The sequence below is a fragment of the Bos javanicus genome, chromosome 5 (assembly GCF_032452875.1).
Source record: "Bos javanicus breed banteng chromosome 5, ARS-OSU_banteng_1.0, whole genome shotgun sequence".
NCBI classification, from domain to species: domain Eukaryota; kingdom Metazoa; phylum Chordata; class Mammalia; order Artiodactyla; family Bovidae; genus Bos; species Bos javanicus.
In genome coordinates this window covers 61,239,709-61,254,076 of record NC_083872.1, presented here as the reverse complement: position 1 = coordinate 61,254,076, position 14,368 = coordinate 61,239,709, and the positions used below count along the sequence as shown (strand labels likewise).

The window sequence follows — 14,368 nt, the reverse complement described above, 5'->3', positions numbered from 1 at the left end:
GTGTGTATGTGTGTGTGTGTGTGTGTGTGTGTGTGTGTTCATGTGTGTATCACATCTTCTTTATCCATTCATCTCTTGAAGGACACTTAGGTTGCTTCCATATCTTAGTTATTATAAATATTGCTGCTATGAACACTGGGACTGACTCTTTGTATGCATTTTTAAAAATCAACTTTATTTTTTAAAGTAGTTCTAGATTCACAGACAAACTGAGCAGAATATATAGAGATTCCCCCATATACCCCTATCTCTGGCACATGCACAGCCTTCTCCATTATTAACATCACTCACCAAAGTGGTACATTTGTTACAATTAACACATTGACACATCATTATCACCCAGTGTCCCTAGTTTACATTAGGGTTTATTCTTGGTGCCGTCCATTATATGGCTTTGGACAAATGTATAGCGCCATGTATCCACCATTGAATCATAGAGAGTAGTTTTGCCGCCCTAAAAGTCTTCTGTGCTCTGCCTATTCATCAGTCGCTCCCCACTAACCGCAGACAACCACTGAACTTTCTACTCTCTCTATAGTTTTGCCTTTTTCAAGATGCCATATAGTTGGAATCATACAGTATCAATATGTAGCACTTTCAAATTGGCTTCTTTCACTTAGTTATAAGGATTTACGAATCACCCATGTTTTCCCGTGGCTTAATAGCTCATTTCTTTTTAGCACTGAATAATATTCCATTGTCTATATATGCCACAGTTTATCAGCTTACTTACTGAGAGACATCTTGTTTGTGTCCAAGTTTTAGCAATTTGTATAAAACTGTTGTAAACATCCATGTGCAGATTTTTGTATGGAGTAAGTTTTCAGCTCCTTTGGATAAATACTAAGGAGCACGACTGCTGGATTATATGGTAAGAATATGTTTAGTTTTATAAGAAAACATCAAACTGTCTTCTAAAGTGGCTTTACCAATTTGCATTCCCACCAGCAATGAATGAAAATTTTCCCATTGATCCATATCCTTGTCAGCATTTGGTATGGTCAGTGTTCTGGATTCTGGCCATGCTAATAGGTGTGTAGTGGTATCTCACTGTTGTTTTAACTTACATATTCCTGATAACATATGATTTGGAGCATCTTTTCATATATTTATTTTGTCATTTATTTATCTTCCTTGGGTAGACGTCTGCTAAGATTTTTGGCTCATTTTTAAAATCAGGTTGTTCGTTTTCCTATTGCTGAGTTTTTAAGAGTTCTATGTATATTTTAGATAGTAGTCCTTTATCAAATATGTCTTTTGCAAGCTTCTTCTCCCAGTCTGTGGCTTGGCTTTCATTCTATCGACAGTGTCTTTCACAGGGCAGAAAATTTTAATTTTCATGAAGTCCAGTTTATCAACTCTTTCTTTCATGGATCATGTCTTCAGTGTTGTACCTCAAAAACCACTGCCATATCAAAAGTCATCTAGATTTCTCCTATATTATCTTCTAGGAGTTTTATAGCATATAATTTACATTAGGTTTGTGATCCATTTTGAGTATTTTGGGGAAGGGTGTAAGGTCTCTAGCTAGATATGGTTTTCACATGTGGATGTGCAATTGCAGCACCATTTGTTAAAAAGACTTTGCTTCATTGTATTGCCATCACTCCTTTGTGAAAGACCAGTTGACTATCTGGGCTCTTAATTCTGCTCCTTTGATCTGTTTGTCCATTCTTTCCCCATACCATGCTGTCTTAGTTAATGTACCAAGTCTTGAAGTCAGGTAGTGTCAGTCCTCCAAATTTCTTCTCCTTCAGTATTGTGTTGCCTAATCTGGGTCTTTTACCAACATGAGTATTTTTCATTCCATTTTCACAACTGAGATGGGTAATATCAATATCCCAAATATACAGCTGATCAAACTGAGGCAGGGTACATCTATACTCTTAGCCAGCATATAACTGTGCCTTCCAGTCCTCTGGAATCTAAACTCCCTGAGAACAAGGACTTCATCTGTTTAGTCATTGCCCAGCCCCAAGAGTAGTGAATATCTAGTATATGTCACCACTCAATAAACACTTTTTGACAGAAAGAATGAATGGATGAAGGACTAGGGAAAAGAATTCTTTGTTTTTATTTTATGCTTTTCTATAAAGAGTTCAAAGGTCCAACTGCCCAGTCAGTCCATTTAGGGTTATGTTTCCTATGTGGTTTCTAACCAGAGTTCAAAGGGAAGCAGATCATTGCTTATTTTGTTCACCCATTTAGTTAATATTTACTCCTTCCCTCTCTCTTGGAAATTATAAATGCCTCTAGGAAAAATCTAAACTTCTCTTAATAGTTGTCCAATCCTATCTCATAAATTTTTGGTAAGAAAGGTATTATATACTGAATGTGAGTGCCTCCTCAAAATTCACATGTTGAAGCCCTAATCCCTTGTGTGGCTGCATTTGGAGGAGGCTCTGAGGAAGTAATTAAGGCTAAATTAGGTCATAAGGGTGGGGCCCTGGTCCACTGGGATTAATCCATCTAAGAAGAGACATGAACAAGTTCTCTGTGTGTGCTTCACAGAGGAAAGACTATATGAGAACAAAGTGGACATCTTTTAAGCCAGGAAAAGAGCTCTCACCAGAAACTGACACTGCCAGACCCTCATCTGAGACTTCTAGCCTCTAGAAAAATAAGAAAACAAATTTCTGTTGTTTAAGTCACCCAGTCTATGGGATTTTGCTATCGAACCCCAAACTGACTAAGTTAATAATTGACTATGCCAAAGCCTTTGACTGTGTGGATCACAACATACTGTAGAAAATTCTTCAAGAGATGGGAATACCAGACCGCCTGACCTGCCTCCTGAGAATTCTGTATGCAGGTCAGGAAGCAACAGTTAGAACTGGACATGGAACAACAGACTGGTTCCAAATCGGGAAAGGAGTACAGTCAAGGCTATATATTGTCACACTGCTTATTTAACTTATATGCAGAGTACATCATGAGAAACGCTGGACTGGATGAAGCACAGTCTGGAATCAAGATTTCCAGGAGAAATATCAATAACCTCAGATATGCAGATGACACCACCCTTATGGCAGAAAGCAAAGAAGAACTAAAGAGCCTCTTGATGAAAGTGAAAGGGAGAGTGAAAAAGCTGGCTTAAAACTCAACATTCAGAAAACTAGATCATGGCATCTGGCCCCATCATTTCATGGCAGATAGATGGGGAAACAATGGAAACAGTGGCTGACTTTATTTTGGGGGGCTCCAAAATCACTGCAGATGGTGACTGCAGCCATGAAATTAAAAGATGCTTACTCCTTGGAAGAAAGGTTATGACCAACCTACACAGCATATTAAAAAGTAGAGACATTATTTTGTCAATAAAGATCCATCTAGTCAAAGCTATGGTTTTTCCAGTAGTCATGTATGGATGTGAAAGTTGGACTATAAAGAAAGCTGAGCACTGAAGAATTGATGCTTTTAAACTGTGGTGTTGGAGAAGACTCTTGAGAGTCCCTTGAACTGAAAGGAGATCCAGCCAGTCCATCCTAAAGGAAATCTTTCCTGAATATTCATTGGAAGGACTGATGTTGAAGCTGAAACTCCAATACTTTGGCCACCTGATGCAAAGATCTGACTCATTTGAAAAGACCCTGATGCTGGGAAAGATTGAAGGCAGGAGGAGAAGGGGATGACAGAGGATGAGATGGTTGGATGGCATTACTGATTCGATGGACATAAGTTTGAGTAAGTTCCGGGAGGTGGTAATGGACAGGGAGGCCTGGGGTGCTGCAGTTCATGGATTGCAAAAAATCGGACACAACTGAGCAACTGAACTGAACTGAAGTTAGTAATTGGGCTTCCCATTTGGTAAAGAATCTGCCTACAATGCAGGAGATGCAGGAGATGTGGGTTTGATCCCTGGGTCAGGAAGATCCCCTGGAGGAGGGCATGGCAACCCTCTCCAGCATTCTTAGTAGCTCAAGCTGACTAATAGGAAAGAAGAACTTAAGGACTGAAGATGGCTCAAGTACTTATCAGGTACACATCTGGGTATTAACGGAACAACCTCAATAAAAACATGTAAAAAAAAAAAAAAAAGTCAATTAATTACCTAAATGATGGGGCTTCCCTGATAGCTCAGTTGGTAAAGAATCTGCCTGCAATGCAGGAGATCCTGGTTCAATTCCTGGGTCAGGAAGATCCCCTGGAGAAGGAAAGGCTACCCACTCCAGTATTCTGACCTGGAGAATTCCAAGGACTACAGTCCATGGGGGTCTCAAAGAGTTGGACACGACTGAGCAACTTTCAAAAAAAAAATTAAATGATAATAGCTCAGTGACAAGAGAGGAGGCGGATACAGGGTATTCCTGCCTTCATGGACAGATTAATAATATTTAAGGGTAGTAAAATATATACATGTAATCATGCCAAATAAAGAGTATAGAAAACACAGCCCAGAGAAGTTTAAAAAGGTAAATGTGTTTGGGTTTGTTTTGCCTTTTTCCCTTTGATTTCTGCTTCATGAAATGCATTATAATAAATATAGTAAATCCAAGAAATTTAAGATAGAATTCTTAAATTACATAGTTGAAAGAGTTCTTTCTTCCCAAACCTTACAGATGAGATAATGATGAGTAGGTCTGTTACTCATAAAAGAAAAATACCAACTTCATAAATCACTCAAGGTTACGTAACAGAATTTCCTTTTTTTTTAAAGTGAGCCATAAGTTCAAGTTAAAATTGCTTATTGGGAAATGGCTTACATAATGATTAAATAGGGAAAATATAACATATAATATGTAACACACATCATTTAAGAAAGTTTATTAATACACTTTTGATTGCTATTTGATTATAACTATTGCAGAGAAGGCAATGGCACCCCACTCCAGTACTCTTGCCTGGAAAATCCCATGGACGGAGGAGCCTGGTAGGCTGCAGTCTATGGGGTCACTAAGAGTCGGACACGACTGAGCGACTTCACTTTCACTTTTCACTTCCATGCATTGGAGAAGGAAATGGCAACCCACTCCAGTGTTCTTGCCTGGAGAATCCCAGGGACGGGGAGCCTGGTGGGCTGCCATCTATGGGGGTCGCACAGAGTCGGACATGACTGAAGTGACTCAGCAGCAGCAGCAGCAGCAAAGCAGAAAAACATAACTATATAAAAAGAATATCAAAATTTTGTGTGCTTATAACAAAAGCATACCTTTAAAATACATTGCACTCTAAATTTAAGGACATTGCTGGTATGATCAAAATCTGTATGTTAGGTACTACAAATTTTATACTTATATGAGACTCTACAGTTATAAAAATAAGCAATTTTTTATTTTAAAAAATTACCATCTTGTCAAATATGTTATAAAAGCAACTCCTACCTCCAGCACTCCTAACTGGTTTCCACATTGCCATCATTACTCCATTTGTACTAAGTCAAACAACATATTTTTTTTAAAAATCACATATGGTTAATTCTTTGCCAAAAACTAAGCAACGATTTCTCATTGCATTTGGAGTAAATGTAAACTCTATAAATGGCCTCTAAAACCTTGCACACCCCGATCTACTCCTCTAATCTCATCTCATACCACTGCACCCACACTCTCCACACTGTGCTAAATAGGCTTCTGTCCACTCCTCCAAAGGGCCCTGCCTCTTTCCTGCCAAGATCCTCCCACATGATTGTTCCTTCTGTTTATCCTCTTTTTCCTTGCTGGTTGACTGCCAGGCAGCCTTCTAATCTCAGCTTCATGTCACCTTCCTCACCATTCATTTGAAGGCAGGTCTCCACTATGTTCCCATTAAGCCCATGCTCAATTGTTACCTACTCTAATCACCTTATTGAAGATTGCAACCTCCTGTCTCCCACTCCATAACTTTTCCTCTCTTTTTCTCCCTAGCATTTATCACTTTCTAGGACACCACAAAATGTACTTATTTAATACGTTTATCGTTTATGTCCCCCTCTAGAATATAAGCACCAAGAGGGCAGGAGGTTTTTGTCTGGTTCATTGCTATATCCCCAGGACTTAGGGCAATACATGGCACATGTAAATTCTCAGTAGCTTCTTCCTTCACAGCGCTTATTGTTTGTGTGTTGACTTATTAAAAGCCTTCACTTATTAAAAGTGACTCATTAAAAGCCTGTCTCCCTCTCTCCATGAGCATAGATTCCCATATCTATTTTGCTCATCACTGTATAACTCATAATTGGTGCAGGCCCTAGAGCTTCCGTGGTGGCACAGTGGTAAAGAATTCGCCTGCCAAGCAGGAGATGGGGGTTCCATCCTTGGGTTGGGAAGATCCCCTGGAGAAGGAAATAGCAACTCACTCTAGTATTCTTGCCTAGAAAAATCCCATGGACAGAGGACCCTGGCAGGCTACAGTCTACAGGGTCACAAAAGAGACAGACGTGCCTTAGCAACTAAACAGCAACAACAACAGTGCAGGCCCTGGCATATAGTAGGCACTCAATAAAAATTACTCTGTAAATAAATAAAGCATGTGAGAAGTTAGAGGCTAAGGTCCGTGTCAATCCTTAATGTTTGTGAGTCTCTGTTTAAAGATGGGGCCGCTGCTGTACTTACCAACTGACCCAGATCAACAATTATTGAGAACAAAAAGGATAATTCTTAAATTCTTTCAATGCCAAATATTCATTGAATGTTCACAATATCCCAACCCTCAGGCTAGGTGCTAGATATACAGCAATGAAAAAGTGGATCACCATCTAAACTCAACAGGAAGCTTACATTCTAATGGGAGAGATGGACAATACATAAGAAATGAATATTCAATAAAAGTATAAATTGATGGGTAAACCCTGTGTTAGATATGAAAGGCCTCCTAAGGAGGTAACAACCAAACTAAGACCTGGAAGAAAAGGAGCCAGATACTTGAAAAATTGAGGAAAGAACATTTCCAACAAAGGAGGGAGCAAATATAAAGCCCCTGAGATGATAAACAGAGGTCTGTTTTCCCGGAAAGTCCTGGGAGAGAAGTGAGGGATGAGCTAAGATGAAAGAGGCAGGCAAGGCCAGAGCTTCAGACCCTGAAAGACACCAGAAAATGTCGTAATTTTATTTTAAAAGCAATGGGAAACAGAAGTCTTTAGATAAGGGAGTGGGTGATTTGTTTATAAAGGTCACCCTGATTGCTACGTGAAGGATATATTTGAGACTCAAGCGGCTGCAGAGAAAATTTGAGATGACGATGGTTTGAACTGGAATGTTGGTAGTGGAGATGAAAAGGTGAACTATTATCTAAGGCACAAAAACAGAAACATTTTAAATATAAACATATGTAGCTTGAGCTTCGCAGGTGGCGCTAGTGGTAAAGAACCCACCTGCCAATGCAGGAAATGTAAGAGATGCAGGTTCCATTCCTGGGTGGGGAAGATCCCCTGGAAGAGGGCATGGCAAGCCACTCCAGTATTCTTGTCTAAAGAATCCCATGGACAGAGGAGCCTGGCCAGCTACAATCCATGGGGTCGCAAAAAGTAGGACACAACTGAACCAACTTAGCACACATGTGCACACATGTAGCTTAGCCATGTAATGTGCTTTCCTTAGTCAATTCTTGGTTCTCATTTTACTTGGCCCATCAGCAGGATTTGCCACAATTGACTGATCATTCCTTCCTTCTTAAAGCACTTTCTCTACTTGGCTTCCAATACACCACTGGATTTCCTCTACCTCTTTGGCCACTCCTTCTTAGTCTCTACCAGTTTCTTCCCATCTCCCCCACTTGTCAGTGTTGGAGGGTTCCAAAGTTCAGTCCTTGGACTCTTTTCTTCTCCATCTATACTCACTCCCTTAGCTATTCCATCCAATGTCAAAGTTTAAATGTCATCCATATGCTGATGAATCCCAAAAGTATTTCTCCTCTGACCCCCAGACTCCACATATCCAACTACCTACATAATAACTCTACCTGGATGGTGAATTACATCTCAATCTTAATATATCTAAAAACTAACTCTTCATCTCCCTTACTCCTGCCCAAACATGTTCATCCCACAGTCACAATCGCACCCCAGGACCTTCACACTTGCCATTCTCCCAGCGTGGCCAACTCTTTGTACAGAAATCTTATCATTTGCTACCATACCTCCCTCTCATCTTTATCAAAGGTCACTTTTCCTGACTTTCCCTGACCATGTTCCCTGCCATCCCATTTTAAATTATAACACCCACCTGATATCATTATCTTCCTCCCTGCTCTAATTTTCTAGCACTTACTTCAGTGCAAAATAATTTCCTTACATATTTGTTTACTGGCTGTTTGTAGACACAAAAATACATATTCCATGGGGATATGAATTTGTATATTTTTTTCACTTGATGTTTTCCTAGTTCCTGGAATGGAACCTGATATTTAGGAGGTGCTCAATAAATATGCAGTTAAATCCATGAATGAATAGTAAATATAAGTTAAAACTATTTCTTCATATTAAATACATGGATGAAAAATATAAGATGAAACTACTGACTATTCTAGTATTCTTCGCCACTTGCCTACATTTCTAACTGTTCCATTTGCAATGTGTTTTGACTGGGAAAGAAAGATGGTTAACACAAACAGGAAAGAGCCTTAAAAACAGGTAGTCTGCAGTTTGAGATAATAACATGGTGATGGAATCCAAAAAAGGCAAACGTGCAAAATGAGTCACAAAATCAAGAACAAGTTACTGTGATGCTATTAATAGTAGCAGTTGAAAAAGGAATAAAGTACAAATGTTCACAGAATGACATACTTCATGGCATCAAGAATTAACTTTTTCATGAACCTAAGTGACCTCAAAGTTATTCCTTTCCCTCCATATACAAAACTGTACCCACAACATGGAAAGTTGTGAAACCTGTGAGTCAGCCAAAACTTCATTGGCATGCACTGGCAATTAGAAGACAGTCAGAACAAATGCTGAATCATGTGAACTTGTGAAATATGAAACATTTCTTTGTTGACTTTTATTCTGACCCGAGCAGGAAGTCAAGACACATTTACCAGGCAATAAGGATTGTAATAGCGACGAGTCTTCACTTCTTAAACTTTGTGTTTATCTCCGGGCCCTTTGGCCAGGTTCTGCATCCGCAACACCGACCAGCTCCAGGGACCACCGCCTGCCTCCTCAGAGCATCTCCTCCTCTGGCCCTGGGAGTTGTCTTCTCCGGACAGCACCCGCCCCCAGGGCCCTGCCTCTGCTTACCAAAGCCGGTGGAACTCATATTTCTGTTCCTCCGTTGTAGCTAAAGCCTTCTTTCTCTTCATGAAGTCTAGCAACTCCTGAATCTCCTTCTCACAGGAGGCCAGGAGTGGGTTTTTTGCGTCCAGCGGCCCATAAAATACTGCGAGGGGCAACAAGTCCTCGTGGCCGGCCGAGCGAGACTGTGGGCTCAGAGAGCTCGCCTTCGAGTCCACCAGGGTCGACTTCGAAATCCCAGTAGAGGGCGGGGGCGGAGTCGGCGGCGACACTGAAGTGGGAGACACGTTTGGTGAAGAGACCGAGCAGGTGCCTTGCGCCGCCATGTTGACGAGACCCGGGCCCGTCCCGGGGTGTGTGTACACGCGGTTGCCTGGCGACGGTCTCGTGGTAACCAGGCATCCCGCGAGCTTTCGGGGAAATACAGCGGCCCCTGGAGGGCAAAAGAAGAAAAACCTTGTCCAGAAAGCAATGTTACTCCTGAGGTGTTTTTGCTCTCCTGCTCACCGCTAGATGTTATAACTGAGAGGATTCTGGAGATAGAGCGAATAGGAGAGCCAGAAACTTAGGATCACATATCCAAACTATACTTTTTCCATTTCTACCACTTAATAATGATCCTCATTAATATATGCCAGGAGTTATTCTAAGCATTGGAAACAAGTAATCTCATTTACTCCATTTAATCATCATTATAACTTTGCAATTTAGGATATTACTAGTATCTCCATTTCACAGTTTAAGAAACCAAAGTTTAGGGAGGTTTAGCCATTTGACAAAGGTCAGAGTAAACCGTTGGAGGTTTACTCTGAAGGCAGGGAGCTGCCTTCAGACTCCAAAGGCTGTGCTCAAAATGACCTTCCCCACCACCATGCACTCAAACTAAGGTTAGCAAAAGAACTAAAAATAGTTTAAGAATCAATTGCATGCAACTGATCCACTCTGGTCCCTCTTATCGGACCTTGAGGTCTGTAACTGCGAATGATATTGGTGTCTAGTAGTTATGACTACTCTGTTTATTCATTTGTATTTCAGCCTTATCACTATATTTTAAATTCATAAGCATTTAACTCAGCCTTAACCTGTGGACATTAATGTGTACTAATGCTTGAAGTGGTAACTCAAAGAATTTTGCATTTTAAATGGGGATTTTAGGAGACTTTGCTTCTGATGGGGAAGCGATGGCCTCAAGGGAACTATTTGGGGGCAAGAGAAGTTCTTTCTTTCCCTAAATTATGGGCAATAGTAAGTTTATTTATAAATTTAAAGTATGAGTTTCCAACTAGTACAGAACTTGCTTTCTTTCTAAATGTTATGCAGTGCCAAAAATTGTCTAAGAGAAGGATCAGAAATATTTGATGGCTTAGGAAAAGGGGTCCTTAACATTGAAAACTGTTACTAGTCCTGTAAAGAGAGTAACCTTTACACCCTGTGAGCCCAATTTCCCACCTGAGATTAAGAAGCTTATTGGACCACAGACTGATTTCTTTCAGGGCTGACCTAATTTCTTGCAGACTCTCTGGACCTGTGCTAATTTGCAAGGTTGGCCTAGTACGTCATGTGTACTGTACCCTAATATTCTTTGAAGGCAAATGATGATGATTTTGCATTTCAAGGCAGGTAATTATGGCCCAAGAACCTTCCTGGCAAACAGCAAGCTCCTCTGACACCAGACTACCAGGAATTCAATTCTCCAATAAGAATGTAGAAATATTCTTTGATTAAGATGTTTATCTTGTCTCTAAGTGAGCAGTAAAAATGCTAAGATTTTAAAGAATTTAGGCCTAAAGAAATAATTTATCTTTGGGGCATTTACAGAAAGTATTAATAGACCTTTTTAAAAAGTCAGCTTGGTAAGTTCTTTCTCTTCCCATCCTCTTATTCTTACATAACAGACATGTCCACTTCAGATCAAAAGCTGGTATAATTTGCCACTGAGTACTGTCTTTTATATTGATGAAAGTGAAGCTGCAGGATAAATGTAAATTAAAGTGGTCAGAGAGGAGGAAAGAAAATAAAAATAAAACACATAAAGTAGATTTATTCCCCCTTGATCTGACTGCTCTCTCAAACAGCTTTCATAGCTCAGACACATATCAGTCACTGGTAAAAGAAAATGTGACTAATTAAATTCAAATACTTGAATTATGAAACATTGTATCTTAGTCATTTTCCTCCTTGCACACACACTCAAGCTAACAATGCATAACTTTCAGTAGTTTTTGAAAGCTCATCTGCATATTTAAATGGATGCTATACTCTGAATCATCACTGTGGTAAGGTGGATATTTCCATTTTCTTCAGTTTAAATTATATTTAAATCATGTTTTTTAAATATTTTTGAGATGTTATCTTTCTGATAATGAGAAGCAGCTATTAGGATATCTTTTCTATTTCCTTGTCACTTCGCTTTATTCTTTTTACTGTAGTGAAAGAATAGAGCTTTGCAACTGTCTGACAGCTAAATAATGTAAATAGCTTCCTTATAAATAATGTAAATTGCTGTTTCCTTATAATTAAGGAAATTAAGTGTCTGCAGGCTGCAGGGATCCTTTTGTCCGTTCAAGAGTCTTTATCATTTAAAGTTACTGTTAGAGAAAGAATAAATAAAGTTAAAATTCTTTCTATTCCTAATGTGGTTGTTAATCATTTGGACTGTCTGAAGTATGTAAGATATTTTTTTAAAAAAGCACAAAGATCTACCCTTCCTACCTATCTAATATTTAGACCATTCTTAATTTCATGCTTTCCTTCAGTGAAATAACAGCCATTTCTTTCGATTGAGTTCAGTCGCTCAGCCATATCCTACTCTTTCCGATGCCATGGACTACAGACACCAGGAGACGAGACACCAGGCCTCCCTGTCCATCACCAACTCCAAGAGCTTGTTCAAACTCATGTTCATCGAGTCAGTGATGCCATCCAACCATCTCATCCTCTGTCATCCCCTTCTCCTACCTTCAATCTTACCCAGCATAAGGGTCTCTTCTAATGAGTCAGCTCTTAGCATCAGGTGGAGCATCAACTTCAGTATCAGTCCTTCCAATGAATAATCAGGACTGATTTCCTTCAGGATTGACTGGTTTGATCTCCCTGCAGTCCCAGGGACTCTCAAGAGTCTTCTCCAACACCACAGTTCAAAAGCATCAATTCTTCGACACTGTTTTCTTTATAGTCCAAATCTCACATCCATACAGGAGCACTGGAAAAATCATAGCTTTGACTAGATGGACCTTTGTTGGCAAAGGAATATCTCTGCTTTTTAATATGTTAAGTGGGTCATAGCTTTTCTTCCAAGGAGCACGTGTCTTTTAATTTCATGGCTGCAGTCACTATCTATAGTGATTTAGAGCCCAGGAAAATAGAGTCTGTCACCATTTCCATTGTTTACCCATCTATTTGCCATGAAGTAAGTGATGGGACCAGATTCCATGATTTTAGTTCTTTGAATGTTGCATTTTAAGCCAGCTTTTTCACTCTCATCTATCACTTTCATCAAGAGGCTCTTTAGTTCTTCTCTTTTTGCCTTAAGGGTGGTGTCATCTGTGTATCCCAGGTTATTGATATTTCTCCAGGTAATCTTGATTCCAGCTTGTGCTTCATCCAGCCTGGCATTTCACATGATGTACTCTACATAGAAGTTAATGAGCAGTGTGACAATATACAGCCTTGATGAACTCCTTTCCCAATTTGGAACCAGTCCATTGTTCCATGTCTAGTTCTAGCCGTTGCTTCTTGGCCTGCATACAGATTTCTCAGGAGGCAGGTCAGGTGGTCTGGTATTCCCATCTCTTTCAGAATTTTCCACAGTTTGTCAAGATCTACACAGTCAAAGACTTTGGTGTAATCAATAAAGCAGAAGTAGATGTTTTTCTGGAATTCTCTTGCTTTTTCTATGATTCAACAGATGTTGGCAATTTGATCTCTGGTTCCTCTGCCTTTTCTAAATCCAGTTTGAACATCTGGAAGTTCATGGTTCATATAGTGTTGAAACCTGGCTTGGAGAATTTTGAGCATTACTTTGCTAGTGTGTGAGATGAGTGCAATTGTGTGGTACATTGAACATTCTTTGACATTGCCCTTCTTTGGGATTGAAATGAAAACTGACCTTTTCCAGTCCTGTGGCCACTGCTGAGTTTTCCAGATTTGCTGGCATATTGAGTGCAGCACTTTCACAACATCATCTTTTAGGATTTGAAATAGCTCAACTGGAATCGCATCACCTCCACTAACTTTGATCGTAGTGATGCTTCCTAAGGCCTGCTTGACTTCACATTCCAGAATGCCTGGCTCTAGGTAAGTGATCACACTATCATGGTTATCTGGGTCATGAAGATCTTTTTTATATAGTTATTCTGTATATTCATGCCACCTCTTCTTAATATCTTCTGCTTCTGTTAGGTCCATACCATTTCTGTCCTTTATCAAGCCCATCTTTGCGTGAAATGTTCCCTTGGTATCTCTAATTTTCTTGAAGAGATCTCTAGTCTTTCCCGTTCTATTGTTTTCCTCTATTGCTTTGCATTGATCACTGAGGAAAGCTTTCTTATCTCTCCTTGCTATTCTCTGGAAATCTGCATTCAAGCGGGTATATCTTTCCTTGTCTCCTTTGCCTTTCAATTCTCTTCTTTTCTCAGCTATTTGTAAAGCCTCCTCAGACAACCATTTTGCCTTTTTACATTTCTTTTTCTTGGGGATGGTTTTAATTGCTGCCTCCTATACAATGTCACAAACCTCTGTCCACAGTTCTTCAGGCACTCTAGAACTGAAGTGCCTGATTAGATCTATCAGATCTAATCCCTTGAATCTATTTGTCACTTCCACTGTATAATTGTAAGGGATTTGATTCAGGTCATACCTGAATAGTCTAGTGGTTTTCCCTGCTTTCTTCAATTTAAGTCTGAATTTGGCAATAAGGAGTTCATAATCTGAACTCCTTAAAGTTCAGATCCCAGTCTTATATTTGCTGAGTGTATAGAACTTCTCCATCTTTGGCTGAAAAGAATATAATCAATCTAATTATAGTATTGACCATCTGGTGATGTCCATGTGTAGTCTTCTCTTGCGTTTTTGGGAGAGGGTGTTTGCTATGACCAGAGCATTCTCTTGGCAAAACTCTGTTAGTCTTTGCCCTGCTTCATTTTGTACTCCAAGGCCAAATTTGCCTGTTGCTCCAGGTATCTCTTGACTTCCTACTTTTGCATTTTGCCATTTTTTTAATAT

The 14,368-nt window shown here is 39.7% G+C and overlaps 1 protein-coding gene across 8 annotated transcripts in view; it reads right to left on the bottom strand.

Moving 5' to 3' along the window:
• The window catches only part of CFAP54 (cilia and flagella associated protein 54), a 300,763-nt gene extending 290,756 nt beyond the window's left edge, over nucleotides 1–10,007 (bottom strand). For 3 of the 8 annotated variants that reach the window (XM_061416973.1, XM_061416970.1, XM_061416974.1), the window contains exon 1: nucleotides 9,152–9,619. In XM_061416973.1, coding sequence (XP_061272957.1) covers nucleotides 9,152–9,471 — 320 coding nt within the window. In that variant the 5' untranslated portion in view covers nucleotides 9,472–9,619. Of the gene's footprint in view, nucleotides 1–9,151 lie in introns of all 8 variants that reach the window. The other 5 variants (XM_061416977.1, XM_061416975.1, XM_061416972.1 and 2 more) reach the window with 5 other exon arrangements.
• Between the last annotated feature and the right edge of the window lie 4,361 nt (nucleotides 10,008–14,368).